Source organism: Mixophyes fleayi, chromosome 12 (genome assembly GCF_038048845.1).
Source record: "Mixophyes fleayi isolate aMixFle1 chromosome 12, aMixFle1.hap1, whole genome shotgun sequence".
Taxonomy (NCBI): domain Eukaryota; kingdom Metazoa; phylum Chordata; class Amphibia; order Anura; family Limnodynastidae; genus Mixophyes; species Mixophyes fleayi.
The window spans coordinates 8,861,077-8,882,951 of record NC_134413.1 but is presented as its reverse complement, the minus strand read 5'-3'; the positions used below and the strand labels follow the sequence as shown (position 1 = coordinate 8,882,951).

The 21,875-nt window shown below is 42.4% G+C and overlaps 1 protein-coding gene across 1 annotated transcript in view; it reads right to left on the bottom strand.

Annotated features, from left to right (window-relative positions):
- The window catches only part of WDR25 (WD repeat domain 25), a 76,892-nt gene extending 55,104 nt beyond the window's left edge, over positions 1-21,788 (bottom strand). Inside the window, exons 1-2 of the mRNA XM_075191898.1 lie at positions 21,684-21,788; positions 18,025-18,666 (exon numbers count right to left, since the gene is read on the bottom strand). Of these exons, the coding sequence (XP_075047999.1) occupies positions 18,025-18,642 (618 nt within the window). The 5' untranslated portion in view covers positions 18,643-18,666; positions 21,684-21,788. The remainder of the gene's footprint in view (positions 1-18,024; positions 18,667-21,683) is intronic.
- Positions 21,789-21,875: the final 87 nt, after the last annotated feature.

Sequence of the window (21,875 nt, the reverse complement as noted above, 5' to 3'; positions counted from 1 at the left end):
GTACAGCGGTGGCACATAACCAGGCATTATTAGTACAGCGGTGGCACATAACCAGGCACTATTAGCACAGCGGTGGCACATAACCAGATACTATTAGCACAGCGGTGGCACATAACCAGACACTATTAGTACAGCGGTGGCACATAACCAGGCACTATTAGCACAGCAGTGGCACATAACCAGGCACTATTAGTACAGCGGTGGCACATAACCAGGCACTATTAGCACAGCAGTGGCACATAACCAGGCACTATTAGTACAGCGGTGGCACATAACCAGACACTATTAGCACAGCAGTGGCACATAACCAGGCACTATTAGTACAGCGGTGGCACATAACCAGACACTATTAGTACAGCGGTGGCACATAACCAGGCACTATTAGCACAGCGGTGGCACATAACCAGACACTATTAGTACAGCAGTGGCACATAACCAGGCACTATTAGTACAGCGGTGGCACATAACCAGACACTATTAGCACAGCTGTGGCACGTAACCAGGCACTATTAGTACAGCGGTGGCACATAACCAGACACTATTAGCACAGCGGTGGCACGTAACCAGGCACTATTAGTACAGCGGTGGCACATAACCAGACACTATTAGTACAGCGGTGGCACATAACCAGACACTATTAGCACAGTGGTGGCACATAACCAGACACTATTAGCACAGCGGTGGCACATAACCAGGCACTATTAGTACAGCGGTGGCACATAACCAGGCACTATTAGTACAGCGGTGGCACATAACCAGACACTATTAGCACAGCGGTGGCACATAACCAGACTCTCAGTCAGCAGTGATAATGTTTCTGTTTAGAGGGTCACCCTGGTGAGGGCAGAGCTGGCAGCTGATAGTTACGACAGGTAAAGAGCGGCTGCATCTAATGCCAATCAAATGCTTGGAAAAAAATGATTTAAAAGTGACGGCGCTTCTATAAACCAGTCTCTTTATAAATATCTTTTTTCTTAGCAAAGTCTTGTTTTTAAATTATTTATGGGAATGATTTATTAAAAAGAGGGGCTGGTAGGTCGTCTTTAAGTATTCATTGTTTCTTTGCACACGGTTGGAACTAATTAAATCCTACTAAACCAGGATTATAACAAAGCTGATGCATCTTGTATGATATTTTCATGCTACACAAAAATAAACTTTGAATTCAAACTAATAAATGGAAATGAAAGATACAATTCAAGTTCCCTATAACATTACCAAAAATATTTGCAAAAACAACCTTTCCGTGGCTCAACAGCGCTCGTCTCTACCCCCCCATTGGCTGGGTGTAAACTTGCTGCCATCGCCGTCTATGTGAGCTACATTCTATTCCCAAGGCTGCAGCTCCTGCAGAATATATTTGCAGGTGTAAATATATAAAACGGGCCCAGAAGACGCACCAAAGATTTAAACACATTCACCACAGCAGCAGGAGAGGTAAAAACAAAGGGAAAAGGGACTTCTGCATATTTGTTTTGATGGCACTGAAGATAAGAGACAATAGATATTTTCAGACAGACAAATTGCACAATGATTCCTGTTACCAAGACAACAGCATCACCAGAGCGAGGGAACAGTATCCTGTACGAGATGCCCCAGCTATATGGAACATATGGTGATATCGGAAACATGTTCACGCATATTCATGATGTGCTTCCACTTGTGTTCCTGCATGTTTAACTCCTGCAGCTCTGGAACGTGATACAACTCTTCCTTACATTATATATTACATTATATTGCTTTATGACTGGACACAGAATATCAAAATATTTTTTATTTGTACAGGGATTGGCTTGGCAAAAACTGGTAGTAAGTTGCTTTGCCACAGCTAGCACTGCCCTCTCCAGCTCGGAACGCCATCCCCGATTTAACGCTCCGGTTAAATGTTAGGAAGTGGTAAAACTCTTTTCACCATACCTGTCGGAGAGTACCAAGTTTTAGAGGGACGGTTACAATTATTCAGCACATAAGGGGGACATTGCCATGCTCAAAAATGGATGCACTCACACCTGGAGTGCATAGGCAAACCGAGGGGGGTTACTAGTGCCTGGAAACCCCCCTCCAAGCCTGGGGCACTGTATAATTGAGGTGGCTGGACCCTGCTCCCGCTTCCCACAGCTCTGCTTGAAAAGAGAGAGCTGCGTGCACCTAACAGTAGAGCATGCAGCATTGCCCATGTATATTATGGGGATAGGGAGAGTTGGAGAGCAGCCAAGCACTGTCTAAAATTATAGCCACGCCCCCATGCATGCTGGTCACGCCCACTGGCGGCATGGTATGGAAACCCCCGCTCTACAAATCTTGCGTTTGCCCCTGAAGTGGGTGCGGCCCGGGAGGGACAGGGGCACGGCCTAACGTGGAATGCTAGCAGATATGTTTTAATTAGTGAAATAAGGATAATTATGACACATTATATTTGAGAGAAACATTTAAATATCTTAACAATCCAGGAATTGAACGATGCCATATATCTATGAGAGTCTGGCCCATGAAACAAGAGGAGCGAGTGTGGCTCAGAGTGGAGGTTGGGATGGCTGTGAGGTTGGGTAATACAGATGGGTGCAGACAAAGCTTTAATAAAGAGATGGGTTTTAAAGGAGTATTTAAATATTTAATCAGGCGTGGTAGGAAATTCCATAAGTGGGGAGCAGCACGAGAGAAGTCTTGTAGGCGGGAGTGAGAGGTGGTTACCAGAGACAAGACAAGGAGCAGGTCAGAGGTAGATCTAAGAGGGCGGGAGGGAGAGTATTTTGATATCTTGATATTTGAGATGTATGAAGGGGTGACGTTATTGAGGGCTTTGTAGGTAAGGGCGACTAATATGAATTGGTTTCCAGAGGAGACGGGAATCCAGTGCAGGGATTTGCAGTGATGTAGCAGATATGGAGCGGTGAGAGAGGAAGATTAATTCTGCCGCAGTGTTTAGGATGCATTGAAACAGGGATAGATGTGTGAGGGAAATGGCGGGTAGGAGGAGGTTGCAGTAGTCAAGGTGGGAAACAGTGAGAGGGGAGAACAGGTTTTGTAGCATCTTGAGTAAGAAAAGGGGCGTATTCTGGCAATATCTCTAAGGTGAGAGTCTGAATGTGAGAGATAAAGCAGAGGGCAGAGTAAAGTGTGACACCAAGGCAGCGGGCTTGTATATATAGCATTATGCTATGAAGCAACTTGAATTTTAGGCTGCATGCTCACTGACTAATAACCAACATTATAACAAGTCCCACAGCCCGGCCTCCTGTAAAGTAATCTTGTTTAGGGTAGTAACAAGCACTTCAGACTACATTCTGTGTTACCTTCTCTGCAGCCGTTCGCTCTGCGAGTCAAACTCTAGCTGCTCCTACAATCTGCACAGCCCCGATTTGCAGATCCTAATGGGAAGGGGCTTTGCGATGGAAGTGGGCAGGGCTTCAATAGAAAGTGGGCGTGGTTAGGTGAATTAGTGCTTATACTGGGTAAAAAGGGGCGTGGCTTGCACAGATCAGGGGCTGTACTTATTTTGCATTGATAAATGTTGAGACACAGGAGACAGAGTTTAGAGATCCTATTGTATGATCATCATCATCATTTATATAGCGCCACCGATTCCACAGCGCTGTACAGAGAACGCTTTCACGTCAGTCTCTGCCCCATTGGAGCTTACAGTCTAAATTCCCTAACACACAGACAGACAGAAAGAGAGACTAAGGTCAATTTTGACAGAAGTGCTAACCACTGAGCCACCGTGCTGATCAATGCATTCACATAATGTATGATGGGAGTTGCAGTTTATGGTCCCCATCATTGCACCCGCTGCAGACTGCCCGCCCCCTACCAAGGTACAAAGTCATGAAAATGTGATTGGGGTTCACAGAAGCTCCTGCAAAAATGTATCTTTGGGGGGGTCACAAAATATATCAAATACAGACCTGTCTCCTGGGCCAATGCTGGTTTTACTGCAGATATTCTTAAAAAGATTGAGTTCATCTTTTAATAAATACCTTGTATTCTTTTTAAGTTTCTGAAAATCAGAAGCTGGAGATGTGTTTTTAGACAAAGCTACAGAATGGTAAATATTTCCATGACGGACTCAAGTTAGGCTGGGTACACACTACAGGTTTTTCACCAGATTATCACGCCAATCACACGATAAACGACCGTCATGTTTCATCTCTCCGGAGCTCATTGTATCGTTTCATTTGATTTTTAAACTGAACTAAATTTTTCTATAAGCGATGGAACAACATCGGGCAAATTCTGCAGTGTGTATGCACTCAGGACCGGCAGTGTCCATAGATCTCTATGGAATGTGCAGAGTCACCATCTTTTCAGCCGATGGTTATGACAGATGAAGATCACAGATCTGAAGGTAAATCTTGTAAATCGTGTATAGTGTGTACACAGGAATCGGCTGCTGATCGGGACTTTCAGTTGTTGGTAAAATCGTTAACGATATTGCATTGGGAGAAATTTTCTGCAATGTGTACCCAGTCTTGGATAAATACTGAGCAGATCAAGTTGCAGTGAAATTGTCAGCAGGAAGTCTGGTAGAACTAATAGGCAACCTGATAGATTAAGGGCAAGGTCCGGCCCTTGAAGTGTAAGTAACTTAAATCAACACATTTAATCAGAGACAGAGACACCTATCTGCAATAACATATCAGCAGGCATTTTAAGTGTTACAAGCTATAACAAACCAATCTGACAATAAGGTAAGGAGGAGCCGGGGGCCGCAGGGGGAGGATCGGAGGGCCGCAGGGGGAGCTCGCAGGGGGAGGCTCGGGGGGGGGGGGGGTCGCAGGGGGGGGACTTGGGGGGCCGCAGGGGGAGGCTCGGAAGGCCGCCTGTTGTCCATCACAGGCCTAGGAGGAAAGACTGACTCATCAATAAATAAGATAATAATAAGCGATTGCATGTTAATGGCTGGGTAAGCTACTGTCCACCTCTGCCTACAGAGTTAGGGGGCAGCAGTCCTCTTATTATTGGGGGTGTGTTATAAAATTGCATCCTTGGCACAGACACGGTTAATTATTCATTCAAACTGTTCTAGGTGCTATAAATCTTTTAGCAACTGTAACAAACACGCAGCACAACATATGTTCCCACCGCGCTCTACCCGTGTACATTTCTGCCCCTTCACCACTTCGTCTCCCTTCATGGGTTTTAAATGTTCACGAAACCGTACTGCCATATGGCGCCGACGAGCTGCTTTAATCAGGCAGTACAAATGGTTGGCGGTAATGAAAACGTTGCCTTTAACTGTTTAGGCCCCGCTCATCATATTAAAACAGCGATGGATACACTTCAGGGGCCCATGGTGCAGCCCACTAGCCCAAAAAGGGTCGCACATTACCCTTAGGTAACGTGCAGAAATAGAAACCTATCTCCTGTAATATATCAGCAACATTTTATACAAGTGTTACAAGTTATAACAAATCTGACAAAGCAGGAAGGAGCTGGGGGCCGAAGGTGAAGGCTCACAGGGCCGAAGGTGGCCCTAGGGCCAAATGTTGCTCATCACTGATTTTAAACAATGTTTCTGTAATAGTTACATTATTAGGCTGAAAATAAGCTACACGTCCATGGACATATAAGCGTCATAATCCAAAAGCTCCTATATCCATCCATAACACCTTAATTGTCAAACGGAGAGCGAAATTTGTCCTTGACTTGCAGCAGAGCCAGTTACCGACGCTGTCCCTGGATACAACACAGATCAGCTCTGCTTTGTGCAATGAACACAGTTATGTCCACAGAGCTGTTCTGTATTGTAACCAAGGGCAACAAACGTAAACACCTTTCCCGGATGACAAAAAGGATTTAAATGAAGTAAAACAAAAGTAATAAGATGAAGCAATGTATTTGGTTTAAGTTTTTCAAGGGAATACACTGTCTGATACAGAGGGCAAACTGTTCTGGTTACCAATCTAACAAATCCAAACGGAGATCTGTCCTAACCCAGAGGTAGGGAACCTGCGACTCTCCTATGCTGCAGTTTATTAACGGCTGAAGTGTCGCAGATTCAAACCAAGCAATTGATAGGACAGTGCTTTAATATATCCTCAAATAAAACAACATTAACAATCTCATTCCATATATGTTTTCTTTCTTCCATCTTTCATAAATGAGCGAACACAGGTTGCTTATTAAACATAGAACTTAAACCAACCATGAAGAATAAGTCAGATCCAGCTGAATTATATAAATTATGTATATTTTTACCAATACACAGATTGCACACTGTATTTTTCTGGAAAAAGATCTTGTAATAATGCAAAATAAAAAACACAAGAAAATAACTTCACCTGATTTCAGCTGTGTTTTTTACTCATTAGGGCCTTGTTCAAGCCGTGTTGTTATTGTTACACTGCACAGATTTAATTGATAGAGCTAGTTTCAGAGACTGCCTGGAATGAGGATGCTGTATATGAAATGTAATTAGAGGAGCACTGTGGAGTTATTGGCAAGAACCAGGCATATACTGCCCTCTAGTGGACAGAACCTGCGCCAACGGTCTGTGTGCCAACGATGCTGCAAAGGAAAAGTAGAATAGGAATTCTTGTGTAACCTTGACGACAAGACTTTCACACTAATACAGCATGGCAGACAATGGGATTAAAAGGCTTTCCTACATTGAAAGCAGAATACTGTGCAAATACAGTATATCTATATATTATGTATATTTATTGTGCGATTATTCAAGGAACACAACCCTGAGCTGAACTAAACTGCACAGGTGATACAGCGATGGACAGGTAAATGTTTAGACGCAGTGGGAGGTCCGACGCTTGCCTATAGCCGAAGCAGGAGAGATCCGACACAAAGACTGTGAGTGAACGCTGGCTGCTGATTGGACAACCACCAAAGTCCTAATTTAAGAAAAGGAGCGGAATTGTACACAAAACTATTTATGCTGGAAAAACCTTTAGGGGACAAACACCCACTAATGGAGGAGGTGGGTTATAGACACAATACTGTATACAGTGGAATTGCCCTATAATATATCTGGACACCAAGATCGGAGACCAAAATAAAAATGAGAGTTTGTATATGGATCACATGACAAATATATATTAACAAAACAAAAACAAAAAACCACATACTAGTAAATACTAATAATGTTTACTTAAAATTTTAATATGTGAAACATTTTCTGAATTCCATGATGGTATCTAAAAAGAATATCAATAAATCAGAACAATATCCAGATAAATATGATAAAGAATGTATACAAATAAGATTTTTATAATTGTTCAGATTTATTACATATTCACAAACACGTCTTAGGCTGGATACACACTACAGAAAAGTTCTCCCGATGCGATATCCTTAACCATTTTACCAACGACTGGAAAAAAAAAAACAGTCCCGATCAGCAGCCGGTTCCTGTGTACACACTATACACATTTTACACGTTTTAACCTCAGATCTGTGCTCTTCATCTGTCATAACCATCGGCTGAAAAGATCCTGACTCTGCACACTCCATAGAGATCTATGGGCACTGCCGGTCCAGAGTACTTACACACTGCAGGATTGGAACGACATCGTTCCATCGTTGAATGAGATTTTTAGTCCGTTTATAACATCAAATGAAAAGATACGATGTACTTTGGAGCGGTATCCGTTCATTATTGCAGAGTACACACTAATGCGATATCGGTCCGTGGTCGTTTATCGTTTGATTGGCCCGGTAATGGGCTGAAAACACTATATACCCAGCCCAAGCAGTGACTTCAAAGATAAGATGAGGAGGAGAGAAGCACTTAAGTCGTTCAGTTCTTGCAACATATTTCTTTGCCGGTTATATTGTCTCACTGGACGGTGTCTATTGTGGGCTGAGAAATGATTTGTGAAAGGCAATGGGTGGATTAGGGGGTTCCACACAGAGGGCCCGATTCATTAAGGCATGCAAAATGAACATATATTTTTTTTTTACACTGCAGGGGGAAAAAAATCTCGCTGACAATTGGATACCCCCCATACAGTTGCTCTGAATTGCAAACACATGTTCTAGCATCGAAAACGTGTCCAATAGATGCAGCTGCCCTTATCTCTGAAACATTATCTTATCCTTGGCTTTTAATGAATGACATTTCTTGGCTAAAAGCAGGACACTGAGGCCGTGTTGTAATAGCATTAAGCGAACTGAAAATTTGCAAATCCATCCGAACGAAACGCTCAGATCTGACAGTGATTGGCAGCCGCGGCTCCAGCCTCGCACAGTCTAAGGGCGTAATTGGGCCTCTCTAGGGAATTAGAATAATGCTCCTTTTTAATTATGTTTGGAAAAATCTCTGGTATCATCTCTGGAATTCAAAGGGCTAAATTGATAACGTCTCGCCGTGTTTATTGAACAGTCGATGAGGCTTAACTACCGATAATGACTTTTTAACCCTAGGACGCTCACGATTATTGAAATTAAACTAAATACGTGGCGTATCCAAAGTTTTGGCAATAAATAAAATAAAAATTTAGCTTCGGTGGGAAAAAAATATATACTTGTATTATAGAGTGCAGATGTTTTTGATGTTGCAAAATTTGGGGTCTGAAAAGCGACACCAGTTCCGCTGAGGAGTACAAAATTCGGGAGGGAGGTAAGAGGATAGATAGATAGAATAGTGTTAAGGAATTTAGACTGTAAGCTCCAATGGGGCAGGGACTGATGTGAACGAGTTCTCTGTACAGCGCTGCGGAATTAGTGGCGCTATATAAATAAATGGTCATATGTTAGTGCATGTCTCTTTAAGAATCAACCTTATACTATCATATCACCTAGAACGATGTAACACTAACATCATGTGGCTTCTTGCAGAACATTCTGTGTTTGTAGCAGTTTCTCAGCATCTGACAATATTCTGCTAGAGAGACTTGGCTAAGTGCCTTCTTTATTACATTACTTTATATACGGAGACTTTAGCACTAGTTCTTCAGGGTGCATGTGCCAGGCTGCTGTGATTGACCATCGGCTCTCAGGGCCAATTACATTGGGGGCTCCCTGCGTTTAGAAGCCTGATCTCATAATCAAAGCCGGTCACTAATCAATAAAATCTGTGATTTATAGCGTGTATGAATTGTATCACTGCAACAAAACTAACCATCATTCACAGTACAGCACTGTACATTTGCAGCCAATTACGTGTAAAACAGCCTAACTAGATCTCAGTATGTATAGAAAAACTCCTTATCTGATAAACCAGAGGTTCCCAGCATTCTGGATCATAGATCATATACCTGTATACAGTAGCTGTTCAATAAAGATTATTACTTCCTACTCCATCAGTCTCCCAGCCCACCGAAGTACACAGGGACTCCTTAAACAGATGATAACAGAGAGAAATAGCTAGAGCTCCACTAAATAACACCTTCAAACATCAGATTCTGTCTCAGTGTGACAAATGGTACAAGATGCCGTTTCATATCAGCTCAGAGTATATTAATATACTACAGCACAAAGTCATCTCTATTCCAAATGCAGACGAGAAGCAGCCTGGCCTATTCTAATCACTCTTCTCTTTTGCCATCCACCACCAAAATGACAGAACGCGCTATCTGCATTTATATCAGGACGGAAATAACAGACGTGCAACTGTGAACAGCACAAAATAAAACAGAAAAACATAAAACGATCGCTGAGAATAAACATCCTTTAAAAGACAAAGCAAACATCAAATCAACGTCATCTCCCCAACAATCAGGATTAAGATGAATCAGGGAAGAAAATGAAAAATGACCCTAAAAGCTCTTTAATAGAGGATCTGTAAGTGGACCTGTCACCGACACACAGCGGAGACGGGTAATTCGTAGGGGGGAGTAATATTCACAAGGATACAGTGTATCTATTATCCAATCACTGGGAAACGGAGAAGCACGGGTACAGGACTCTCCTCTGTCCAGCTTTGAAGATAATCTTCTTTTAGGAATATCTCTATTTTCAAACAAGGAAATATGTAGGAAATTGGAGACTGACGTACAGGAAGAAACTGTTTTTTTCAGGTTGCGCTTTAATATCGAAATAAAATGAATGTAATACGGGCACATAATTCACAGATGGAGATTAGAATTATAGCTTATTACAGTGGGGCCCTGGCACTCAGAATTGTATTACAGAATAAATAAACCCAATACAAAATGGCAATTACTTAAATGTAACATTGCCGGATGCTAGTGTGTTAATAGAATATAATATATATATATATCTATATATATAGCGCTATCTATATATCCGTCTATGACAATTTATTTATATAGTACCACTAATTCCGCAGCGCTGTACAGAGAACTCACCCACATTAGTCCCTGTCTCATTGGAGCTTACAGTTTATATTCCCCAACATATAAACACCCACAGAGACAGACTAGGGTCAAAAGTTTGATAGCAGCCAATTAACCTACCAGTATGTTTTTGGAGTGCGGGAGAAAACCGGAGCACCCGGAGGAAACCCACACAAACATGGGGAGAACATACAAACTCTGCACAGATAAGGCCATGATCGGGAATCGAACTCATGACCCAAGTGCTGTGAGGCAGAAGTGCTAACCACTGAGCCACCGTGCCATATATATTATAAAAATTAGATGATCATGGTCATGATCACTACCATATTCCATGAATGTGCGGCCACAAATCATCAATCAGACAAGTATTGGCCATGGGCCAAACTGACAAACCAGTGGCGAAACATTTCCTCCAAAAGAAACATCAATTGTCAACACATTGCGATGTATTGTTATAGTTTGGGTGCCAGCACCATCCAGAGGAGGTGATAGAGAACCAACTTTAAGGAAGAAAGAGGCTAGAGCAGTGGTTCCCAAACTTTCTCAGCTCGAGGCACCCTTAGGGTCACCATAATTTTTACAAGGCACCCCTAAGCAAAAATAATTACCGGGTAGTCCCGTTGTTTAAGTAGTTGGGTCAAAATAACGCAAGATGTATTTAGACCCCTTCACCATCACATTGTGTCCTTTTATCATATCACTCTGTATCCCCTTCGCCATCTCACACCCTGTGTCCCCCTCTTCGCCATCTCACACCCTGTGTCCCCCTTTTCGCCATCTCACACCCTGTGTCCCCCTTTTCGCCATCTCACACCCTGTGTCCCCCTTTTCGCCATCTCACACCCTGTGTCCCCCCCTTCGCCATCTCACACCCTGTGTCCCCCTCTTCGCCATCTCACACCCTGTGTCCCCCTCTTCGCCATCTCACACCCTGTGTGCCCCTCTTCGACATCTCACACCCTGTGTCCCCCTCTTCGCCATCTCACACCCTGTGTCCCCCTCTTCGCCATCTCACACCGTGTCCCCCTCTTCGCCATCTCACACCCTGTGTCCCCCTCTTCAGCGTCTCTCTGCCCTCCTCCTTCAGCGTCTCTCTGTCCCCCTCCTTCAGCGTCTCTCTCTGTCCCCCTTCATGGTGTCTCTCTCTGTGTCCCTTCATGGTGTCTCTCGGTGTCCCTTCATGGTGTCTCTCTCGGTGTCCCTTCATGGTGTCTCTCTCGGTGTCCTTTCATGGTGTCTCTCTCGGTGTCCCTTCATGGTGTCTCTCTCTGTGTCCCTTCATGGTGTCTCTCTCTGTGTCCCTTCATGGTGTCTCTCTCTGTGTCCCTTCATGGTGTCTCTCTCTGTGTCCCTTCCCTTTAGGGATCGCGGCACCCCTGTGACAGCGCCACGGCACCCCAGGGAGCCGCGGCGCACACTTTGGGAACCTCCGGGCTAGAGGGATCCATCAATTGGACACTATAATGCCAAAAGGATTTGAAATAAAATAACCCTCTAAATATATTCTTGAGGGATTAAGAAGTTTAAATCTGGATATACTATATTGTTTTCCAACAAGAAAAAGTTTAGCTATGTCTGGCTGTTAGATCTACCTATAGGATCCTATATTCACAAGATTATGTTCTCTTGTTTTTAATAAAACACATTTTATATATAATAATTCCCTGACAAAAGATTTGTCTCTCTCGGTGTCCCTTCATGGTGTCTCTCTCGGTGTCCCTTCATGGTGTCTCTCTCGGTGTCCCTTCATGGTGTCTCTCTCGGTGTCCCTTCATGGTGTCTCTCTCTGTGTCCCTTCATGGTGTCTCTCTCTGTGTCCCTTCATGGTGTCTCTCTCGGTGTCCCTTCATGGTGTCTCTCTCGGTGTCCTTTCATGGTGTCTCTCTCGGTGTCCCTTCATGGTGTCTCTCTCTGTGTCCCTTCATGGTGTCTCTCTCTGTGTCCCTTCATGGTGTCTCTCTCTGTGTCCCTTCATGGTGTCTCTCTCTGTGTCCCTTCATGGTGTCTCTCTCTGTGTCCCTTCATGGTGTCTCTCTCTGTGTCCCTTCATGGTGTCTCTCTCTGTGTCCCTTCATGGTGTCTCTCTCTGTGTCCCTTCATGGTGTCTCTCTCTGTGTCCCTTCATGGTGTCTCTCTCTGTGTCCTTTCATGGTGTCTCTCTCTGTGTCCCTTCATGGTGTCTCTCTCTGTGTCCCTTCATGGTGTCTCTCTCTGTGTCCCTTCATGGTGTCTCTCTCAGTGTCCCTTCATGGTGTCTCTCTCAGTGTCCCTTCATGGTGTCTCTCTCAGTGTCCCTTCATGGTGTCTCTCTCTGTGTCCCTTCATGGTGTCTCTCTCTGTGTCCCTTCATGGTGTCTCTCTCGGTGTCCCTTCATGGTGTCTCTCTCGGTGTCCCTTCATGGTGTCTCTCTCGGTGTCCCTTCATGGTGTCTCTCTCGGTGTCCCTTCATGGTGTCTCTCTCGGTGTCCCTTCATGGTGTCTCTCTCGGTGTCCCTTCATGGTGTCTCTCTCGGTGTCCTTTCATGGTGTCTCTCTCGGTGTCCCTTCATGGTGTCTCTCTCGGTGTCCCTTCATGGTGTCTCTCTCTGTGTCCCTTCATGGTGTCTCTCTCGGTGTCCCTTCATGGTGTCTCTCTCGGTGTCCCTTCATGGTGTCTCTCTCGGTGTCCTTTCATGGTGTCTCTCTCGGTGTCCCTTCATGGTGTCTCTCTCGGTGTCCCTTCATGGTGTCTCTCTCTGTGTCCCTTCATGGTGTCTCTCTCGGTGTCCCTTCATGGTGTCTCTCTCGGTGTCCCTTCATGGTGTCTCTCTCGGTGTCCCTTCATGGTGTCTCTCTCGGTGTCCCTTCATGGTGTCTCTCTCGGTGTCCCTTCATGGTGTCTCTCTCGGTGTCCCTTCATGGTGTCTCTCTCGGTGTCCCTTCATGGTGTCTCTCTCGGTGTCCCTTCATGGTGTCTCTCTCGGTGTCCCTTCATGGTGTCTCTCTCGGTGTCCCTTCATGGTGTCTCTCTCTGTGTCCTTTCATGGTGTCTCTCTCTGTGTCCCTTCATGGTGTCTCTCTCTGTGTCCCTTCATGGTGTCTCTCTCTGTGTCCCTTCATGGTGTCTCTCTCTGTGTCCCTTCATGGTGTCTCTCTCTGTGTCCCTTCATGGTGTCTCTCTCTGTGTCCCTTCCCTTTAGGGATCGCGGCACCCCTGTGACAGCGCCACGGCACCCCAGGGAGCCGCGGCGCACACTTTGGGAACCTCCGGGCTAGAGGGATCCATCAATTGGACACTATAATGCCAAAAGGATTTGAAATAAAATAACCCTCTAAATATATTCTTGAGGGATTAAGAAGTTTAAATCTGGATATACTATATTGTTTTCCAACAAGAAAAAGTTTAGCTATGTCTGGCTGTTAGATCTACCTATAGGATCCTATATTCACAAGATTATGTTCTCTTGTTTTTAATAAAACACATTTTATATATAATAATTCCCTGACAAAAGATTTGTCTCTAAAATAAGAGTAAAGATGACATGTTGAAATGTATAAAGGATATCAGAGAATATAGTGTTATCTGACGAATGCTACAATACTTAGGGTTGTGTAATAATATATAACAGAAACCATAATGCCAACTATTGGCTACTGTAACATTTGGGGCTGTGCAATATTTAATAATAAAGTGTAGGAACCATAACTGTAATATATTATATATTGGTGAAGAAATATGATGATACTATATACATTGCCAAGTGCCACAAACTTAACTGTCAGTTATTGCTACTGTAAGTGCATTGTGATACCCCCTACTGTGCGATCCACAGCAATGCTATACATGAGTCCCAATTCAATTATGCCTAGGATTGGGGCAGCACGGTGGCTCAGTGGTTAGCACTTCTGCCTCACAGCGCTGGGGTCATGAGTTCAATGTATCATCTGTCACAAATGGCAGAAGAAAAATCACCTAGAACAAATCTGCAAACGGTATTAATAACAGAACATTTATTTAGGATATATTAATAACATCATGTAATAAAAAAAAATCCCATACGAACAAAAGTAAAAACACGATCACCATAAACTTTTCAGTGGCGCTATATAAATAAATGGTGATGATGAATTAAATGTGTTTTATTGTGGGAAATAGGATAGATAAATACAAAGCTTTAAAAATCACAATACAGTTGGCTTAAGTACTAACCAGAAGTCAGTCCGTTCAATTCCTGTTGTTCGTTCCACAGTGGAACGCATGACGGAATTAGAATTACGAACTTGTATTAAAGAATTTATAGATAATTTGTTGTGCAGCTAGAAAGAGTCTGAAGAAGGTGACTCATTGGTGGAGTAATGGGAGATGATATTTACCGTGTAGTGGTAGAATGTAGTATTTAGCAGTAGTTTATCAACAGAAGTCTGAAACCATGTGACCTTCATGTGCGTTCCAGGGTGGAACACAGATTGTTTGTAACACTGTGGGAGGTGAATACATGCACTAGGATTGACAATTTCCTAAAATAAGCTACAGTAGACAGCCCTTTGGCACTATATATAGTCAGCTAATTATAATGTTGTATTATCTATGTTTGTTTTGTCTGCTGTTCAATAAAAATCTGTCTTGAAAAAGGTCTGGATGTAAGAGTGAAACGTTGACTATAATATAAAGAAACTGGATTGAAAATATAGAATAATCTATCTGTTTTAAATGGTGAGGGACCCTCTCTACGTTTTATATATATGTACTAGCTACTATGGAGATGGGAGCTATTGTGGAGCACCCGAAAGAGGATTTACTTGAAGATGTGAGTGCCGTCTTTTCCAATAAAATGATAGAGATAGATAGATATATATATATATAATATATAAACATTTTTATATTTAACACACTAGCCTCCGACAATGTTAAATTTAAGTAATTGCCATTTTGCATTCTGTTCAATTATGTAATATAATTCTGAGTGCCAGGACCCCATTGTAATAAGCTATAACTTTTCTCTAATCTCCATCTGTGAATTATGTGCCAGTATTACATTCATTTTATTTCAATATTAAAGCACAACCTAAAATAAGCGGTTTCTTCCTGTAGACCACCCTCCAATTTCCTACCTATTTCCTTGTTTGCAAATAGAGATATTCCAAAAAAAAGATTAACTGCAAGGCTGGACAGAGGAGTCCCCTGTTCCCGTGCTTCTCCGTTTCCCAGTGATTGGATAATAGATACACTGTATCCTTGTGAACAATACTTCCCCCTACGAATTACCCGTCTCCACTGTGTGTCGGTGACAGGTCCACTTTCAGATCCTCTATTAAAGAGCTTTAAGGGTCATTTTTCATTTTCTTCCCCGATTCATCCTTATTGTCGGGGAGATGCCGTTGATTTGATGTTTGCTTTGTCTTTAAAGGATGTTTATTCTTAACGATCTAAGACCACATACACAGTTCTTAATCTCTGATGAGGTGCTGATAAAAATACTGAAATAAACACAACAAATGCTTGCAACAGTCTGTGAATCCACAGATTTTATTTCCGTTACCTAGAAGACTGCAAACCCCATTTAATGTCCACTCGCAGACCACTATACTAAGGTTCATTTCACTCTAGGGAATGGCCCAAGTAAATTAGCAATACACACAACTTAGAATTCTACCAGCTGCCCCCGAAATCTCCGACTAGCGCAACAGACTCCCGTCCATTTACATGGACATATCCTTTAATCCAGTGACTAAGTTTACAAATGCAATTACTATTGTTGCTCAGTTCCCACGTCCACTTAAAATAAAATTGGATCGTTGTATCCAACGGCTTCTCTTCCGTCTACTTCAAACTTGTGTCTATTGGAGATATGCAAAATATAAACTCACAAAAGCCAGAATCGTATCTCGGATTCTCTACATTTACGACTTCTGGATTATAAAACACAGTAATAGTCCCCGGTTTTCTATTACCTCTCATGATGCGACCGTGACATTTATTAGGACAGGTATTAAATCATCCTTACAATGAGATAGAGAACCATTAAATCACAAGTCCGTGTGCATAATAATACCAGGCTTATAGAAATACACTATATCCAAACCTCACAGCCGCTGTTGTGCAATAAATACTGTCCCATCAAGACATTTACTAGATATTGTCACAACATTCTGAACAATGTATCACTTCCAAATGACTTCGCTACTATGTAACAATAAATAGATCGTAGTAGATAGAATGATCTTGCTTAATGAGGGGCGCCCATACCTGTGTCAGGGTTCAAGTGCAAGAGAAAAAGGAGGGAGGGGAGGGGGGAGGAGTTTCTAACAAGTGAACAATCTAAGTATAGCCCCGTTAATGAATAAATACCAAATTTAAATAAACAAGTTGGATCTCAATGTGATTATGTGACGGCGCTGATGTTCCTGCAACCATTAGTAAATGGCGCCCTCATGTGGTGGAAAGTGAAAGCGCATCCTCTACACAGAATAAAAATGTGCAGTTAAGTTGGCTACACACCTATGCAAACTTACTTCAGATTCAATCTCTGTAACGATGTCACCAACAACTGAAAGTCCCGGTGAGTACATTTACACACCTAGACGATCTACCTTCAGATCTGTGATCCTCATCTCTCATAACCATCTGCCTACACTGCTGGCCGTGAGTGCGTTCACACTTTCACATTTGCCCGACATCGTTCCATCGCTGACCGTTATCTTTTTTTAGGAAGTTTATAAGACCAAATCAACAGACTCAATGTGTTTTAGTATGATAAACTATGATCGTGGGAGCATATATACGCCTGCAATATCTTGTGATGTGGTATCTGCACGATAATTACATAGATGTGTAGCCAGCTTTACTAAGAGAGCACTATTGATGTTCTATGTCCCTCCCTCTTCAGAATACACACAACTAAGCAAGAGGTGCACCTTTTAAACATAATACTTAAGGTGAACTTGTTCATCAAATGGCGCCCTCATGTGGTAGAAAAGTGAACTTCCCTTTAGTTATGCATCTTTTCACTGGGATCATCATCATCATTTATTTATATAGCGCCACTAATTCCCCAGCGCTGTACAGAGAACGTATTCACATCAGTCCCTACCCCAATGGAGCTTACAATCTAAATCCCCTAACTTGCACACATAGACCGAGAGAGACTAAGGTCAATTTAACAGCAGCCAATGAACCTACCAGTATGTTTTTGGAGTGTGGGAGTAAACTGGAGAACCCGGAGGAAACACGGGGAGAACATACAAACTCCTCACAGATAAGGCCATAGTCGGGAATTGAACTCATGACCCCAGTGCTGTAAGGCAGAAGCGCTAACCACTGAGCCACCGTGCTGCTCAGGATACCGGCTGCAAGTACCAATATGTATGAACAACTGAATGTGAATGAATGTCCCTTTTAAATTTCAACACCGGCCTCCCATGCACAGTAAATGACCTAAAGGACTGTCATTAAAAAACAACATTATTTTGCAATTAATTATGTTCTGCTCGTTACTCAAACAGTTTGCTCAAGTGACACATACCTTTCCTACATCAATGTATCTCGCTTGAAGTCGCGGGCAAACGTCATACGGCAAAGTGGGCAGATGACCCAAAGACACCCTCCATGCCCTGAGTTCGCCCCCACCCCCATACATTGTAAATGTATGCATTATTTTTTCCAATAAAGTTTATATAATTAAAATAAAGAAACTTGTAACTCACGGTTATTCTTTGCAAAAAGTCAGTTCTCATACACAGAAATAATTGCAAAACCCACAATAGGATGATGCTTAAATGTCCGATCGTTACCTTGAAAGTTGCATCCATTGAAGCGGAGAGAAGCAAGTGGCTGGACTGCTTCACCGGACACCACTGGATCCTGTTCACAGGTCCTGTGTGTTCTCTCATCTGGAATATCACTTTCTGGGGAAGCTCAGTGTTTCTGTATTTTAAATGTAAATGGGGCCCAAGATATTCAGATACCCTGTAGATGTCCCATGACTGGTGCCTGGTGTGTTCGTGGGACCTTCCCGAAATGTTACAATCAACCTCTTCCGCCATGTTGGATTGTTCCTGTCTGAGTCTCTTAGGAATATAAGGCTTGACCACATTTTCATCGCTCGGAGGTCTCTTTTGTCCATCCTGCTGGACCGGTTTCTCCAACTTACTTTCTGAAACGCTCATATTTCTAGCCATAACATTATTATGTACACGATATTTGCTTTCACTCTCTGTTGCATTTAAATCTTTCCCAAAAGGTGACTCTGTCAACCTGTCCATACCAGAAGGACGTCTGTTAAAGTCAGTTTGTAAACGGCTCGGGACTAGAGGCATAGTGGATATTTTGGCAGCGAGAGATGTAGGAGGAATCCCGCCGTCTTCTAGATCGTCGGTCTCCGAATCATCGTAGGCTACTAATGAATTCATTCTTGTAAAGTGCAAGAGTTTCACCTGGGCAAAATGACAGCGTGGAGTTAGCTTTACACTCAATACTGCAGTATTTAGTCATGATACAAGACAAAAATCCAAACATCGTTCAGATTTGTGATATTTCTTGGTATATGGATCACTTGCTAATTAAACTTTTTTTTTTTTTTTTTTTTTAAAAAAATGACAAACATCGCAGGCGACGTTGGGGACAATTTTTGTGTGATCACTAACATAAAAGTGAAATCACTAGTGGCATAAAAGGTGAAAGCACTGGTGTTATTTGGCAGCAACTGGGGAAATATTTTCCCTTGCACTCAGCACTTCCGGAGCTGTAAAGACAGCCTTTAAAGTGTTTTCTGCAAAATGCCCGAGATTCCCACAGGTAACATTAATTTCAAAAGCAAGATGCATCTTCATTTCACGGGCACTGCTATAAATCTTTTACTGGAGCAATGTATTCCAGCTTGGATCGCACCTATGTTATAAATAAATGTTTATGGACAGGATTCCAATAAGAACACTGTATTATCTGATAAAGACTACAGCGGACTTACGGAAAGCAAGGAGCAGCATCAGTAGTCATAGTAATATAAAATACACATACTCTGATGGCCCTGTAGACTGTGTCCAGCTAAGCAAGAAGCAAAGAGAAGTCATCACTAAACCTCAACACTCACATGATCGGTAGCAACAGTTAGAATTCTCTGATAAGAAAAGAAGAAGATAAAATGTATAATTGGCAATTCCTGAAATAAGAACATGCCGATTATAAGGTCCTTCAGAGGCCCTCATGGGGAGGGAGGATGGACATCCCTAACTTTCCTCGCTATTATCTCTCTGCTCAGCTAGCTCAGTGTGTGCTGTGATGTGGTTCTGAATACTCTAGAGTCTGGATACGCATCAAGGCTGAGGGTCTGGGATTGCTGTCGCTGTCTTCTCTCCTATGGCTCCCACGGGCTCGTCACCCAAAATTAATTCTTCTCCATCCTTTCACACTCCCTGGCGGATTGAGACAACTCCTCTCAACGGTTTGGTCTCTCTCCCCAACTTTCCCCAGTGCTACCACTGTTTATCCCCCCACTCCCCGAATTTTCCTCCGGGTCTCATCCCCTCTATGTTTCTGCCATGGCGCTCCCGAGGAGTTAGATAGCTTAACAACCTCACTACCACTGTAGTGTTTCCTCAAACTTCTGATATCCACACGCATCTCAACATCCCTACGAAATGCTTCTATCAATACTTACAACTCCACTATTTTCACAAGTCTATTAAGCTCCACCTATCCGCCGGTCCCCTTACCACCTTTGAGGCTCTCTGTCTTCGGCATTCTTCTATGAATGGTCTAATTTTCACTACTCCGAACTAGTTCTGTCTATCTCGGACCTCCAAGATCCTCAAGAAAAGGCCTAGGAAAGAGACCGTGGCGAAAACCCTACTGGACAAGGAATGGTCGGAGATTCATGAGAATGTTGCCTTCAGCTCCATCTGCGTTAAAATTAAAGAAAATGTCTATAAGGTATTATTCTGATGGTACTTCATGCTCCTGGACTCTTCTGATCGATGTTGGCAGAGGTGCTCCCAAGAGCGTACCTTCCTCCATATAGGGTGGGCATTTCCTAAACTGACCCGCTTCTAGTTAGATATTAAAAACCTGATACAGTCGGTCCTCCAAATTGATGTGCCTCTCGAATCTAAATTTTTGTTACTACCTCTGGGGGCCCCCTTGGCGACAATACTAATGTCAACGTAGACGATCACAGCTTATTGTATCATTTATGACGAGATCGGTTTTCCAATATGATTCGTTTTAGATCATGTGACTAGTAGTTTGCTAGTATAAATATACTCAAACACACATAGCTATCATCTACCTTGAAAAAGACAGACTGTTGGGCGAAACGCGTTGGAGGTGATAGCTTAGTGGAACCGAATAACCTGCCTGTAACTCAACATCTTGATGGAAAACTTTGCCCAGAAATATCTCGGTACATTGTAAATACCTATATTCTATGTGACCATTTGTGTTAATTAATTTTAAAAATATTGCACTAGACTCTTTTCTTTTCCTTTATAAATTCCATATATTTGCATTGCGATGACTAAATGAAAGACCTCTAACTGGTGATTAAAATTCCTACTGGAAATGATACCTTGGGAGCTTCTTAAAAGGATAATATTTCAAGAGCTAAATCCCAAGAATTAATCTATTAAGTGTAATATCCTCAGGGAACATCCACTCAGCAACTGATCTTAAAATAGTTATTGACATTATGAAAGAATTCAAATAGTTTTCCTGTAAGCTTACCCAGAAGAGGGGATGTACATCTACAATGAACATTTTCATTTCAAGATATTCCATAAAGGAATTTTGAATTGAACATGTATTTATTGTTTGATTTAGTTATTTATATAATCACAAGGCACTCTATATATGAATGCATTGGGTAGTTATATACAATATCACACTATTATTGTTTTTTATTTTTATTTTTTATTTGTGATTTGTTTACATCGCTGAGAACTTCTGAAGATTATCTGACATATCGAATTCAAATGAATTATATTTTATTTATCACATTACTCACTTGGTAGTTTCTGAGGGATAGATAGCGCCGGACTATTAATATATATATATATATATATATATATATATATATATATATATTCAACTGGTGTATTAGTTGTTCAAGTTATTTTTGGGCTGCAATTGAAAGTGGGGGGCTTTTAAAGACGCTTGCTTTAAAGGTACATGTATATTTTATGTACAACCTCAACATAGCATGGCAGTACAATAGAGTACTGAGCAGTCTCAGCATGACATTCAGTGAAGCATTTACAATTATTCTCCTGTCAGTGTCACATAGGTTATTTAGACTATGTGCATAATGGAAATTAAATCATACAATGTGCTAGAACAGAAATACCACAATGCTAAGTAAATTGCAGAAATTTGAGATTGCTTTGCCTTGTTTTTATTTTGCATTGTTATGTAAAAACATTATCAGCAGCGTAATAAATAAACAACATATGATATTTACCCTCCCAGGGTCCTGAGCACAGGTCTATATAGAGTCCTCCTGGTCAGCCACTGACAGCGGGCGCGCTGCATGCTGGGAGTCCCCCCCACCAGTCCATAACTGAAGTCAGCAGCTCACATCGGGTCCGTCCGCAAAAACCATCCGCCGACAAATGAGACAGGCATCATAGGTTCCACCCGGAAAAATAAAAAA